Source organism: Brassica rapa, chromosome A06 (assembly GCF_000309985.2).
Source record: "Brassica rapa cultivar Chiifu-401-42 chromosome A06, CAAS_Brap_v3.01, whole genome shotgun sequence".
Taxonomy (NCBI): domain Eukaryota; kingdom Viridiplantae; phylum Streptophyta; class Magnoliopsida; order Brassicales; family Brassicaceae; genus Brassica; species Brassica rapa.
The window spans coordinates 19,563,874-19,579,546 of NC_024800.2; the positions used below are offsets into that span (position 1 = coordinate 19,563,874).

The 15,673-nt window shown below is 35.0% G+C and overlaps 2 protein-coding genes and 1 non-coding gene across 3 annotated transcripts; 1 reads left to right on the plus strand and 2 right to left on the minus strand.

The window, feature by feature from the left end:
* Positions 1-12,711: 12,711 nt before the first annotated feature.
* On the minus strand, positions 12,712-13,244 carry LOC103874138 (egg cell-secreted protein 1.5-like). The gene is made up of 2 exons (XM_009152556.1): positions 13,224-13,244; positions 12,712-13,068 (listed from the first exon to the last, which is right to left on the minus strand). The coding sequence occupies exons 1-2, from the start codon at positions 13,242-13,244 to the stop codon at positions 12,712-12,714; spliced, it is 378 nt and encodes a 125-aa protein (XP_009150804.1).
* On the plus strand, positions 13,133-15,476 carry LOC103873898 (WD repeat domain-containing protein 83). Its single transcript, XM_009152304.3, has 8 exons — positions 13,133-13,881; positions 14,094-14,196; positions 14,273-14,380; positions 14,463-14,572; positions 14,687-14,794; positions 14,864-14,909; positions 15,024-15,155; positions 15,250-15,476. The coding sequence occupies exons 1-8, from the start codon at positions 13,679-13,681 to the stop codon at positions 15,331-15,333; spliced, it is 894 nt and encodes a 297-aa protein (XP_009150552.1). The 5' UTR covers positions 13,133-13,678; the 3' UTR covers positions 15,334-15,476.
* Positions 15,477-15,601: 125 nt separating this feature from the next.
* On the minus strand, positions 15,602-15,673 carry TRNAH-GUG. The gene has a single exon. It is a non-coding gene; the product is annotated as a tRNA-His (tRNA).

Consider the following 15,673-nt stretch of genomic DNA (forward strand, 5'->3'; position numbering starts at 1 on the left):
AAAAGATCAATCGTGATCCATTACGCATGTGGTTTAAACGTATACAAGCAAAGTAGATGGTGATCGTAAACCGCTGACGTCCACGCAATCATGAGTTTCGGCCATGCAAAATCATAATCCATATACTGTAATAAATATATTATCGCTAGTTAATACTGATATGGAATATAGACAATTTAATAGGGGTTTCAAAAAAGGAAAAATCTTAAAATTTTGAAAATTTATTTCTATTTAAATTTTTTCCAAAAATTTTTGGGGTCATAGGTTAATATTTGACGGGCATATGCCTAGAACCGGCCATGTCGCCAATGCTATCTACATAAACTTAGCTTTAATTGCCCTCAAAACTAATTTGTTTAAATTTTCTCGTAGAATGAACTTGTTTTCTCAGTTGTCAAAAAGCACACATAAAAATCAACAAACTTGCTAGAGCTTTAGGCGCCAAATATATTAAAACTTTGAAGAGTACCATTTTGTTGTGAATTTAATTTGGCATATTAGTTTAAGACCCTTGAGGGACAGTCGTCTCACTGCAAGGTTCTAGTTTACTATTTTGTTTTTGCTTTTACAATAAGTAAAAAGGCAGAACTTTTTTTATACTTTAGGCATAATTTCATACCGTGCCGGCACTGTCAAAGAGTAAAATGAAGTCTGATTGCATAGTGTAAAATTCATAACGTTTTCTGGCTGATATTAGATGCTTTGTACTCTTTTGAGATTAAATTTGATGTAGTCTTCGCACCGACCTACCCTTGGAGCGTCGCTGTTGAAATAGACATGCCATCATACTGCATACTGATATACGTTTATGATATATCTTACGTGGCATTTTATCAATATTAGACCTTTTTAACTGATACTATACTTTTTTAAACATAATAACTAGATTTTGACCCGCGCAACCGCGCGGGTGTTTGTTTTTACTTTTTTTATACATAAATTATTATTTTTAAACATTAGTGATATTTTTTTAACATTAATCATATACTTAAATGTTTATATAACTATTTCAAATATAATAATTTTATAATTTACATGTTATAATTAATCATTTGGTTAAAACCGTATGTATTTTCACTTCTTATTATATATTTATCTTATTGTATTTGCATTTAATTATTAAGCAAATTATTATATTCATGAAAAAACATATTTGAAAATTATTTTGTATTTAATTTATTCTAAATTCTGACCCATTTTTCAAAGATGTATTTCTTTTTACTAATATTTTTTATACTTATTTATTTTAGATAATATATTATTGTATATACGAAAGTCTAAGATATGTTAATTTTTAGACATGTATTATAAGGTTTGTTAATTTTAAGCCGTTCTATCATCATATTATATTTTTAAAATAAATAATTTATATTTATGAAAATAAAATTTATAAATTTATCAATTGAATATACTTTTATCATATTTATTTAAGTATAATAATTGTATTTTAACATGATCATGACTATAAAGTGGGTAAAATAGGATATGATTTATTTATTTTTCATTTTATAAACGATAACTTAAAATATATTAAATTATTGTTTAAATACTTTTACACAGATTTATTAGAATTTTTAAATATAATATATTAATATATATTATATTTAAAATGAAAATATATTATGATTAAAGTAGTTACAAAGATTTTATATTATAAGCTTTAAAGAAATACATGTTAATTTTTATACATGTATTATATATTTTGCTTAATCCATCTTACCAACATATTAGATTTTATTTTTGAACATAAATATTTTATACTTATGAAAATAAAATTTATAAAATTTATAAATTTAATACAATTTTATTATACTTAGCTCAATATAATAATTTTCTTTTAATATGATTGATTATGATTATATAATATATAAAATATTACAGATTTTTTTTATTTTTTATTTTATAAATGATTACTGAATTTATTAATGTATAATAATATTTCAAACTAATTTCGAAATTAATGAAAAATATTTAAATATAATTTCGAAAATGAAGATCTTGTAAAAATCTTTTAAAACAGATTAGTTAGATTTTTAAAATAAATATATTTATATTTTAAATAAAAATATATCAAAAGATATTATGATTAAAGTATTTTAAAGATTCTATGTATTATTATTCTTAATAAAATACATTTAATAAGATTTCTAAGTGATGGTCCAAATTAAAAAAAAATCACACATGAAAGAAGTCATGACTTCTCTTTTAATATATAAGACTAGATTTTGACCCGCGCTTGGAAAGCGCGGGGTTGTTGGATTATATTATACTACAAAATTTTATTATATCGAAAAATATAATTTTTAACAGCTATATAATCTACAAATTAGTTTATTTGAGATTTTATATGTATACTTTTACGTAAGTTTCTTTTCGACATGAGAATTATATCCGGATAAAAAAAACAAACTAAACCGACCCAAAATTATAGGTTAGTTGAGGTCCAGAGAAGATAACCTATTGTATTTTTTTTGACCCGCAAGTCTTTGTTTGAGTCCGGGTCCTACCCTAGACCCGATCATAAATATGTGTTTATTAGGTATCTTTGGATATTTCGAATATGTTTTCGGTATTATAGATATTGTTTTTAAGTTTTTGGTTTACGATTGAGTTTTGATTTCAGGTAAATTTTTCAAATTAAAAAAAAATTGGGTATTTGGATAAAATTTTGGGTATTTTCCAGTTCATCGTGTTAGATTTTGAATAAGATTTTAAATTTTTAGGTATTTAATTTTTTTTGTATTTGTTTGGAGTTTCAAATACTTTTCGTGTTTCGGATATTTTTCAGATTTTTTATATATTTCGAATTCTTTTAGGATTTTAAATACTGTAACAGATGTGGACCCATTACGTCCATATCAGGTCCAACAACTTTTTGATATAGATTTTGAACGTTATTTTACAAAAACATGGTTGATGAAATATTTTTCTGAGTAAAGGTATCATAAGAAATAATATTAAGATCTGTTAAAAATATTTAAAATATTGTATGTTTAGAATGATTAATATATTATCAGAAAAATAATAAATAGTTATACATAACTCCAGCAACTTTTTTATATTAGATTTTTTAAAACTCTCCCTTTTAATCGTATTGATTCGTTTTAAGTGAAAAGTATATAAAAGTATAATATCTAAACAAATAATTTTCAAAATCTTGAATAATCAATACTGATATCATGAAGTCGGGTTAGCTTTAATAGAACCGATGAATTTCTTCATTTTTGTGAAGGTAACATGAATATTCAGAAAATTCATTTTTAAATATGAAAATATTATCAAACTATAGACGGTTGAAAGTTTAGTATATGATATGAGATTTTAGTGGGAAAGTTTATATATGATATAATTACTTTATTATAAACGAAAGAGGAAGTTAGAATGTACACATATATGTCTTGTAATTTATCTTGCTTTAAATTATATATTATATGATCAAAGTGATAATATAAAACATTAGTTTCAATGTTTTTACGATTAAAAATCAAAATGATAAATATAGTAATAGTAATGATTATAATTTAGGAGTGAGATTTAAATAAATAAAAGAATTGACTAAATTATTGTTAGGGAAATATATGGTAACATTGTTAGTATAAATTTAAGGTAAGACCAAAAAATAATGAGTTAAATGAAAAGGTCCAAACAATTTTTATAGGTAGATTTTTTTAGACTTCTTCCCTTTTAATAGTATTGATATACATGTTTTTAGGCTAGAATATACAAAACCTAACTTTGGAGGGATAAATAATAGTAACCAGTGGCTAATAACAAATGTAGACAATATGGTAGTTTAATTTATTTTTATAATTTAAAATTAAACAAATATGATATAAGATATACTAATTTTTTATCAAATATTTTTTATTCAAAATCATTAATTGTCATATATATATATTTTAGCCATATTAGACAATTCCGTAACTTCTATTTAAGAAAATAATAAAGAACATTAATAATAAAATTATGGTTAGTTTAATAAAAAAATTTATTATATAATAAGATGGACCAACCTATTTCTCTAAGGATTCTAAGAATCATTCTAGTGATGACACGTGACTACAAAAGAAGTTGTAATGTTTCTCAATTAATATATAGGAATGTTGATATCCGGATAAATATTTTATATATCAGCTAAAATTAATATTAGTTATCAATAAGAAAAGGTTAGACGTCTAACAATGGATCTCAAAGATTAATTCGAAACAGAAATAAAAATATAAATCTATACTATTAAAAGGGGAGGAGTCTTAAAAAATCTACTTATGAAAGGTTGTTGCACCTACTCATTAATATTTTTTTTGGTCTTACCCTTATTTTCTCTAACTATACCATATCTATTGAAATAATTTGCTAATGTTGTTTCATTTAATTTTCTAGCGTAACATATGAAATATTTGGTTTCCTTAAATACATGTCCTCATTTATTTTCTAGCATATACAAAATATTACAAATTTAATTCGTTAGAAATATGAATATAAAAGTATGCAACTTATAAAATACTAACAAACTTTTTCAAACCTTTAGAATATGAATATACACCTCAAAATATATTGTAAAAAAAATTATTATTTCTAATTTTTAATAAAATGATTACTTGAATATAAAAATTGGATGCAGTTTATTTTTCAGATTTGTATTTTAATAAAGTATTGCAAATATAAAAACGCAAGGAACAAATATCATTATTTGTGTTAAAGTAAAATTTTGTCAAAACATATTTCTGCGCTTTAAAATCGCGAATCAAATAGTTGATTCAGTTTTATATACTATTATAATGTACATAGGAATTTAATCAAAAATTTAAAAATATTATAAGATTGTTCTGGTCTTTATCAGGTCAACTGGTATCGGTTCACAGGTTAATGAAAAGTTTTTGGATTTTGTCAAACTTTGAATATATAAACAGGTTTTCATTAATCCAATATTTTTAAGTATATTATTTGAATTTTTAAAATTCAGGTATCCGTTTGGTTCTCGGTTATGTTTATTTTTTTATTCCAGAGATATATGATTTGTTAAGTTATTTATGAAATTCAGTTCAATTGATTTTGTTGTTTTTAGTTTGATATGGTTCGATACGCAGTTCCGGATATAAATATGCCCAAACTATATATTATCTATAAAAAATGATTTCAAAAGAATTTATTTGATTTCAAAAAGCGCGGGTCAAAATCTAGCAAGTAGTTATATGTTAACAAATAAATTAACAGGCTAACAATAAAACTAAGAGGTTAGTTCAAGCATACGCATAACTATATGAACACATTGTTAAATGTTATTAAGAATGTTAACATTTTAAAACGAATCTTAACATAATTCAGATATATGGGTAAGATCATAGCTGGCTAATATTTTTATTGAACCAAATAAATTTGCAGGAAATCTTATTTAATGGTATGATTATCACGATAAATATTCGTAACAAGTTAAGCTAGTATTAAGCCAATCTAAGATCTACATCATTCTCTCGTGTTGGTTCATCTTTCTTCTCCTCCTTAGCAGGAGCAGCAACGGCAGCTCCTCCACCACCAGCAGTTGCAACAGGCGCACCACCTCCACTGCCACCAGCATTGGCATTCATGATGAAATCAGTAACGTTATATTCAGGATGAAATCAGTGAAGTTACGCTTCTCAGCCATCTTGGTGAATACCATTGGCCAGTATGACTCAATCTCGACGCCAGCGGCTTTTACCAAACTTGCAGTCTTGTCAGATTATTGAAAATAGGATCAAGGAAATAAACATAAGCAAAATATACTTCTTGAACAGAGAACAAAGCGATTCCCTAATCAAAATGGACATATCAAACCAATTAGACTAGATCTAATACTAACATACAAGAACATTCAAGATATTATCCAACCAATGTGTTCTCAGGTTCAGCTTAATTTCTAAAGAATAAAACACAATACCATAACAATCTGTATGATATAAATGATCAACAGAACTAAATGAAAACAAACACAACAAGTATTCCGAACACTAACATAACTAAAACAAACAACTTACAAGACTTATTGTCATAGAATTAAAGATATAACCCTCAAACAGTCAGCTTAGTTCTGATTTCAAGAAAACAAAATTTCAAAGACTAAAATGATCAACAAGACTATATAAAACGAAAAGCTACTAGTTAGCGACGATGGGTTGAACAATCATGCTGGAGACTGAACCACATAGCCAGATGAGAGACAACCATTTGTGAGGGATACTGAGAAGCTGAACGTAAGGAGTGAGGAAAGAGAGTTGTAGGGCCCACCCAAACTGTTAATCAGACACTATAAAGAATGTGGATCAAGAAGTATGTTTAGGGACACTAAAAATCAAGAAGTATGTCTAGGGACATTAATCAGTGGCCATGGAAGAGACGGAGATGATTTTACGGAGTGGAGGCGGCTTATTATGTGCACTAAAAATAAAATAAATACGGATGCATGATAGGGGTATATCGGTCCAGAAAGTTTCGACAATACCTAAGAAATACACAAATGGATATTTTGCAAATTACTTGGTAAGTCTTATGTGTATGGTGCAATTACTCTAAATTAAAATACTCTTCTAAAAGGTGTAGTGGAGAAACCTGCAGCGTTGTATAGGTAGCCACGTACTTTCAAACCCTCAGTTTTGATGATTATGCAAATTATGAGAAGGATGCATTCAAGGAATATACGCTTCCCCATTCTTTTTCTTCCTCGTGTTTTAAAGTGAACCCTACCGTCTAAAACGAAAGAAAAAAAGACAGCTATAAAGAAGAGAAAGCAAAACAAATCATGGTTTAGTCAAGAAGAGCTATCGTTGTCGTCAATGAAATAAAGAAAATTTGCTTCACAAAATTTAAACGTTGCATTCTTATATAATACGGCGTCAGCATCCAATGTAGAACAACAACAAACAATACTAATTGTTAGGATTCGAGCTAGTGCTACTCACCTAACGGCTCCGATCTATAGCTACCAACGAAACAAGCAAGATAAAGAAAGTGACACAGGAGAATTGTTCACCCGGAGTTCACCGCACTCTCTCAAGGTGAAAGAGCCGCTATATCTCTCCGGGGCTGGATTGTACCAGCAACTGCACTATAAAGAGATCTAGCTCAAACCGAGCTCTCGAGATACAACAATGGCGATCTTCTTCTTCCGCCTTTCTCTCTCTCTCTATCTTATCTCTAAGTTTCTCTCTCTATGCTGTTATATCACCTTCAGCTTACAACATAAAGAAACGTATACGAGTATAAATACAACTCGTTATAGTAGCGCAGTTCCACGTGAATCCCACGTGCTTGTACGGTTTAGCTTAACCAATACTTCTGATTGAACCAGGGACTTAACCTGATTAGGAACATCTTTCTTCAACACTCCACCTTGTTCCTTATCAGCTCCACCTTCAACTTCATTCTTGTTACTGACACCGTAACTCTCTTAACTCCAAGCAAACCCGCTTAGCTTCACATCCTGAGAAAACCCTCTCAGCCTTTATAACTTACGCTTCCTCTACTTTCAGACTTCTGTGACCCTTAGCAAATCCAAAGCGCCCTTGAATTTGCCAACCGGTAGCACCTTAGTGAAAATGTCTGCTGGATTGTACTCTGTTGCAATCTTCACTACTTGTACCCAACCATCAGTAATCAACTCTCTAACAAAATGATACTTTGTCTGCACATGCTTCGTTCGTTCATGACATACTGCATTCTTCGCCAGTGCAATTGCACTTTGAGAATCACAGTAAATCTTTATTGCATCTTGGTTGAACCCAAGCTCATTCACAAAACCCTTTAACCAGACTGCTTCTCTTGACGCTTCTGACAGAGCTATGTACTCTGACTCTGTTGATGACAACGCCACAACCTTCTGCAAACTAGACCTCCAGCTCACCGGATTACCTCCAACTGTGAAGACCATCCCCGTTGTAGACCTGCGTTTATCTGCATCCCCTGCATAGTCTGCATCGCAATAACCTCGAACTGCAAACTCTCCTTCTTTTCTGAACACTAACCGAGTCTTCACCGAACCTCTCAGGTATCTGAGCAACCACTTCACTGCCAGCCAATGATCTTTGATGGGGTTGCTCATATACCTGCACACCAGACCCACTGCAAACGCCAAATCTGGACGTGTACATATCATAGAGTACATTAAGCTTCCCACTGCACTTTGATAAGGAACTTTCTTCATAGCTTCAGCTTGATCTCGCAGCTCTAACTCCATAGCTGCTCTTAGCGCAAAATGGGTACCCATAGGAGTACTAACTGCCTTAGCTTGCTCCATCTTGAAATTTTCAAGTACCTTCAGTATATAACCTTCCTGAGACACCGTCAGAATCCCTTTTGTTCGATCTCTATAGATTTCCATACCCAAAATTTTCTTGGCTTCTCCAAGATCCTTCATTTCAAACTCTGAGCTTAGTAACACTTTCAGCTCCTCAATGTGCCTCCGATTCTTAGATGCAATAAGAATGTCATCTACGTACAATAAGAGATACACACAGACCCCGTCCTTCAACTCCTTGAAGTATACACAGCTATCAAACTCACTTCTGACGTAACTGTGCTTCAGCATAAACTGATCAAAACGTTGATTCCACTGTCGCGGTGACTGTTTCAATCCATACAGAGACCGCTTCAGCAAACACACCTTATTCGGATGCTCCTTGTCTTCATAACCCTCAGGTTGCTCCATGTAAATGGTCTCCTCCAGATATCCATGAAGAAACGCCGTCTTGACGTCCATTTGTTGTGATTCCATATCAAAATGGACAACCGCAGATAGGATAATTCGAATCGAGACCAACTTCACTACCGGAGAGAAGATCTCCTGATAATCAATGCCCTCCTTCTGTGAGTACCCTTTGGCCACCAACCTTGCCTTGAACCTAGGACCATCTTCCTTTGTAGCCCCTTCTTTCTTCTTGAATATCCACTTACAGCCTATAGGCTTTTGATTCTTGTTAAGATCCACCAAAACCCAAGTTCGATTCTTCTTTAATGAGGTCATCTCATCATCTGACGCCTCTGCCCACTTGTCACTGTCAGGGCCCTCCATCGCTTCTCTGTAGCTTCCTGGCTCTGCTCTGTCAGTATCATCTCTCATCAAGTATGCGAAGCCTGCAATGTCTTCATCTTCAGGATAGACGTGATAATCCTGGAGCTTTGCTGCTGGCTTCAACGTCCTCCTTGTTCTGTCCCTTGCTAGCTGATAACCTTGATCAGTCTCTGTCGCAGACGGAGTATCCTCAGAAACCATTTCATTCTCCTGATCTTCAGCTTCCTCTGGTGTTACTCGACCACGCTCTTGCACTGCTCCACCTTGGGACACGTTATCTTCTGTTCCTACAAAATCAAAACTCACACGTGTATTAGTAGAATTGACAGGGAAAGAGGTTGTACCTGAATTATCGCTTGACGACTTAGACTCCTTGAACATCTGATCCTCTCTGAAAACTACATTCCGACTGATGACACATCTTTCTTCATCGATAAGCCAGATTCTGAAACCCTTTACCCCTTCCGGATAGCCTGTGAACACCCCTTTCTTTGCCCTTGGATTTAGCTTCCCTTCATCAGAATGTATGTAGACTATACACCCAAATCTCCTAAGTCCTCACAAATCTGGAACTTCTGTAGTCCATCTCTGCTCTGGAATATCAAAATCAATGACTGAAGACGGAGTTCTATTCAGCAAGTAGACTGCTGTTGAGACTGCTTCTGCCCAAAACTTAGGCTCCAGTCCACTCTCACTCAACATGCTGCGTACTTTATTTAGTATTGACCTGTTTAACCATTCTGCTACCCCGTTCTGCTGGGGTGTATAGGTACACGTACGGTGCCTGACAATGCCTTCGTCTCTGCAGAACTGATCAAACCTCAAGTTGCAGAACTCCAAGCCATTGTCTGTGCGCAGCTTCTTTACCTTTCTTTCTACTTGCACTTCTACCATTTTCTTCCACTCGACAAACCGCTGAAATGCTTCATCCTTTGTCTTCAGAAAATAGACCCAAACCTTCCTTGACCAATCATCAGTGAACGAGACGAAATATTGGCAGCTTCCAAGGCTCATGGGAACGTTGGGTGAACCCCATAAGTCTGAGTGGATGTAGTCGAGTCTTTCCTTAGTCAGATGCTGAGCTGGCCCAAAGCTGACCTTGTGCGTCTTACCTTTAACACAGTCTTCACAAAACTTCATCTCCGAGACATGTTCACTTGGTATGCAACCTTTCTTGACTAACATCTCGAGTCCTTTCTTTCCCACGTGACCAAGCCTACTATGCCACAGCTGAGTTTGATCTTTGTCTGAGACAGCAGCTGATAGCTCTCCTAAACTGCTTCCTGATCTTAAAGCAGATCCTCTCAGAAAATACAGAGTATCAGAACCCTTTCTATAACCCCTCATGGTGAGTGTGCAGCCCAACACAATCTTCATAATTCCGTTTGACGCTCTGAACTCGCAGCCCTTATTCTCCAGTGTCCCTAGGGAGATTAGATTTCTTCCAATTCCTGGCATGTATCTCACTTCGTGAAGCAGAAACGTAGTACCGTCTGGATTCTGAAACCTGATCGAGCCTATTCCTTTAACCTCAGTCAGAGAATTGTTAGCCATCCTAACCTTTCCTGCTGCTGTGACCGCCTGTAGTTCCACGAAGAGCTCCTTTCGAGGAGTCATATGAAATGAGCACCCGGTGTCTAAGATCCATTCCTCCGAGTCATCAGCACTCTGTGTAATATTCAACTCTGCAGCTATCAGTCCTACTAAATCGTGAGCATCATCTTTCACCAATGAAGACTCTCCTCTCTCGGATTGGTTTCGATGCTTATTCCTTTCAAGCCACTTGTAGCACTGTTTTTTGTAGTGCCCTTCCTTTCCGCAGATCCAGCAGATCTTCTTTCTCTCAGTTGACTTTGACCTCGATCTGAAACTCTTCTTCCTACCATAACCATTCTGTGAACTTCTGTTATCTGACCTCCCCCTCACAAAGTGTCCTTCTGAGCTGCTTCGAGAACCTATGACTTCTTTCAACTCCTTTTCCTTGGACCTGGCTGAGCTTGCTACCTCATCCACCTTGATGACATCCCGCCCATACTTGAGCGTTTCTTTCAACTGGCATACTTCGAGGGAAGAGAGTTAAGCAGCAGTATAGCCTGTACTTCCTCCGGGACTTCAATACTCAGGTTACTCAAGTCTCCAATGATCTTCAAGAAGTCATCTATGTTGTCATCTACCGAACGAGTCTCCTGCATCTTGAAGCTGTATAGCCTTAACTGTGCGTGCACGCGGTTAGGTAGAGACTTGGGCATATACAATTTCTCTAGCAAGATCCATGTTTCTGCTGCTGTCGTACATCTCTCGATCTTCCTTAAGACGTGATCTCCCACATTTAGGAAGATGATGTTCATCGCCTTCTCGCATCTTTCAGATCTTGCGATCTCAGCCTCGACGATCTTTTTCTTCTTCTCAGAATCTTTCTCATCTTCTTCCGAGTCCTCCTCTTCGACCTTCGTCTTCTCGATGAGAACATCCTTTAACCCGGAGACGCTAAGGAAAGCGTACATCCGTCTTTTCCATAAAGAGAAATCACCATCGCCGTCGAACTTCTCGATCTCCGATTTCGTCCCCGCCATCTCCGATCGATCTTGAAAGAATCACCATTTCCACAGATTCGCTAGTCTCGCGAACCTGGCTCTGATACCACTTCTGTTAGGATTCGAGCTACTGCTACTCACCTAACGGCTCCGATCTATAGCTACCAACGAAACAAGTAAGATAAAGAAAGTGACACAGGAGAATTGTTCACCCGGAGTTCACCGCACTCTCTCAAGGTGAAAGAGCCGCTATATCTCTCCGGGGCTGGATTGTACCAGCAACTGCACTATAAAGAGATCTAGCTCAAACCGAGCTCTCGAGATACAACAATGGCGATCTTCTTCTTCCGCCTTTCTCTCTCTCTCTATCTTATCTCTAAGTTTCTCTCTCTATGCTGTTATATCACCTTCAGCTTACAACATAAAGAAACGTATACGAGTATAAATACAACTCGTTATAGTAGCACAGTTCCACGTGAATCCCACGTGCTTGTACGGTTTAGCTTAACCAATACTTCTGATTGAACCGGGGACTTAACCTGATTAGGAACACCTTTCTTCAACACTAATGATCAGTGATCGACAATAACGATATATCACGTGTCTTTTAGAGGCCAATTAGTTTAGCCCAAAAGATTTAATGGATAAATGGACCAAACACAAAGTCGTGAAAAACACCCCATATAAGGAAGAGGAAGAACGAATTACTTCAAATTCTTGGTTCCTGGGACGCTATTGAAGATTTTGGTAGAACAAGCTTTGTCTATTGAATATTGTCTAGATTGCAGGAGAAACCATCAGGTGAGTCTAGAGATTAATACATGAGGACGAGCTTCGATATGATCTAACCCAGGAAGCAAATAAAATGGGTAGTTGAGATTCCGGTTTAGGTTATTTTCCCCGGGTGTAAATCCGGTTTGGTGACTGGATATACTTAAAAACCGTGAAAAATGGCCACAAATCCAATCTGCTTATATCAACCTTTTCTGGCCGTGGCATTGAGAAAGCAAACGTGCTTCACATGTTATTTAGAAAATAAACCTTTTGATTCGTGTATTTAAACCCAAACTGAAAGAAACAAATTAGAAAACCTTATGCATTATTATAATTTTAATCAAGTCCCGGATATTTAACTTAAACCGGAGATAAAACCAGAGTTTCAGGCGACGGAGACTGAGACAATACAGGCTTCTCCGCTTGAAAACCACAATGCTCACTGAGCATATTCCCTTCCATAGTGGTAAGTCCTAAAGAAGTAAACATAACGAACCAACACTCTTTCACAATCAACCCAATGGCTCCGCAACAATCTTTATCAATTCCAGCAGATACACCCAGTTCAACCATACCGTTACGGCTAATGAAGAACTTGACTATCTTATCAGCGCAAGACTTAAGCTCCAACGCCGCGTTCCAACATTCTATTAGGTTCCCGGCGCCGGAATGATCGGCAGCCACCGTTGTGGTGAGGTAATTTCTTAGAACAGGTGGCTTTACAATAAAACTATTTTATATTTAAATATATTTAAATTTTATAATGTATTTGGAAAATCACTCTAACTTTGAGTAATTTTTTTTCAAAATGGTAAAAATGTATTTAAGTAGAAAGAAACATATATAATGATGAAAAAATTGTGATAAGATACACAAGTAAAATGAGAAGTCATAACTTCTAACGATTTGTATTTTCTCTTGGTATTATTGTTCAGACAATGGTAAATAACATGGTTGGAGACTTGTTTGAAGTCCTATTACAATTGGAGATAGTTGGAAATTATTTCTAAGTCATCAGAATGGATAACTTGCTTGAACTACACATTTTTCAAATTCACAACATAAAAGCTATAAGAACTTATAAAATACAATAATACTTTGTAATTTGTCGTTACTCTTTAGTTACTAGTTTGTGTAACATTTAGCAAAAAGGGTTATCAAAATTTGGTAGCAAAATCCAAATACTCGAATCGATTGCGATGTTGATGAGCCCAAACCATAATGGGCTTTATTAAACCCATTAATTCGAAACTAACTATTAAGTCTAGTTTTAGTATAAGCCCATTACGCGGAAACGGCACTGTAACTTTCAGGCGAGAAAAGAGAGATGACGGAGCTGCCGACGAAAGAGGCGAACTTGCTCAAAGGCCACGAAGGGGCGGTTTTAGCGGCGAGGTTTAACGGGGACGGAAACTACGCTCTCACATGCGGTAAAGATCGAACCATCCGCCTCTGGAACCCGCACCGTGGAATCCTAATCAAGACCTACAAATCCCACGGCCGCGAAGTCCGCGACGTTCATGTTACTTCGTATGAACTTTAACTAAATGCATATTGGATTCTGGTTGTGTGTGTGTGTTTTGTTGTTGCTTGCTTGCAGCTAAGATTGAGTTCATACAACTTATCGTTCTCTTGTTGATTTTAGGTTATAGTGAATTAGTTTGATTTCAATGTATGATGAGTGTGTTTGTGTGTTCATTTATGTTTGAATGATTTTGATGATTTTCTCTTTTTGATGACAGAGACAATGCAAAGTTTTGCTCATGTGGTGGTGATAGACAAGTGTATTACTGGGATGTTTCAACGGGACGCGTCATCCGTAAGTTCCGTGGTCACGACGGCGAGGTACATTTCAGAATCTAGGATTCAAATTTTGATATTCTTCTTATGTTTTTTTGTGGACAATGAATGGTGTTATCAGGTCAATGCGGTCAAGTTCAATGACTCATCAGCTGTAGTTGTATCAGCTGGTTTCGATCGTTCCTTACGTGTTTGGGACTGCAGATCTCACAGTGTTGAGCCAGTTCAGGTTTTTGCTCCTTGGATTACTTTACTAACTAAAACGTAACCAACTTTTGTTTTATTGATGTGTGAGTGTGTTTTTCTCCCAGATCATTGATACGTTTTTGGATACAGTCATGTCAGTTGTTTTAACAAAGACTGAGATTATTGGTGGTAGTGTCGATGGAACTGTTCGAACCTTTGACATACGTATGGGTAGGTATGTACAAAACTCCACAACAAGAAAAAAGAATCTGGCATTGTTTTTTTTTTCTTTTTGGCCAGGAATCAATCAAGTAACTGACTCTGAGTTTCGTTTTTAATTTGGAATCAGGGAGATGTCGGATAATTTAGGACAACCGGTTAATTGTATATCGGTATCAAATGATGGAAACTGCGTTTTAGCTGGTTGCTTGGACTCTACTCTGCGTCTACTTGACAGGTAACGTTCTCCTTTATAAATTTGTAGGTTTAAGTGCAGTTTGTCTTACGAATATCTTTGAAAATACAGAACCACAGGAGAGCTACTCCAAGTCTATAAAGGTCATATATCTAAGGTTAGTCAGAAAAAGTAACCGTATATTATCAATGGCTGCTTGATTGTGTGTATCTTAGTTACAACATTAAGAGTATCATGACTAATGATGACTGAATTTTTTCGTGTGTAACAGTCATTTAAAACCGATTGTTGCCTCACTAACTCGGACGCACATGTGATTGGAGGATCGGAGGATGGAATGGTTTACTTTTGGGATTTGGTAGATGCAAAAGTTGTATCCAAATTTCGAGCTCATGATTTAGTGGTAAACTATATCACACACTCTTTTTTTCCTTTGTTTTTAACTTTCTGAGTATAGTGATGATAGTAATTTCGATTGTTATTCGATTGTTTTGCAGGTGACAAGCGTGAGTTACCACCCCAAGGAAGATTGTATGTTGACTTCCTCGGTCGATGGTACAGTTCGTGTCTGGAAAAAATGAAGAAAAAACGATGCTAAGCGGATTCTGTTTGTTTCATGTTGTTTCTCTGTTTCATTATTTTTTTATTTTTAATTTATCTTTTTATCGGATTGCAATAGCCGGTTCGTGAAGTGAAAATATTTGCTGATTTTAGTTGTTTGCGATAAAAATGTCTTTTCGGCTTTAATGATTCCGAAAGTTTAAGGAAAGGCCCTTAAGAAAAGGGTGGATAAACCAATGAAAGCCCATTGAAAAAAATGGAGCGGTAAAAACTAGGATTTAAAAAATGTGTGGCTGCTGGGATTCGGGCCCAGGTCTCCACGGCCACAACGTGGAATTCTCACCACTAAACTACAGCCAC

What these genes read in the sequence shown, in the direction of transcription:
- LOC103873898 (XM_009152304.3), top strand. Translation starts at nt 13,679, where the DNA reads ATGACGGAGCTGCCGACGAAAGAGGCGAACTTGCTCAAAGGCCACGAA. An exon ending in ACAGTGTTGAGCCAGTTCAG is followed by an intron (nt 14,381 to 14,462) that starts GTTTTTGCTCCT and finishes TTTTTCTCCCAG; the next exon opens with ATCATTGATACGTTTTTGGA. An exon ending in ATAAAGGTCATATATCTAAG is followed by an intron (nt 14,910 to 15,023) that starts GTTAGTCAGAAA and finishes CGTGTGTAACAG; the next exon opens with TCATTTAAAACCGATTGTTG.
- LOC103874138 (XM_009152556.1), bottom strand. Translation starts at nt 13,244, where the DNA reads ATGACTTCTCATTTTACTTGT. An exon ending in TGACTTCTCATTTTACTTGT is followed by an intron (nt 13,069 to 13,223) that starts GTATCTTATCAC and finishes TTTATTGTAAAG; the next exon opens with CCACCTGTTCTAAGAAATTA.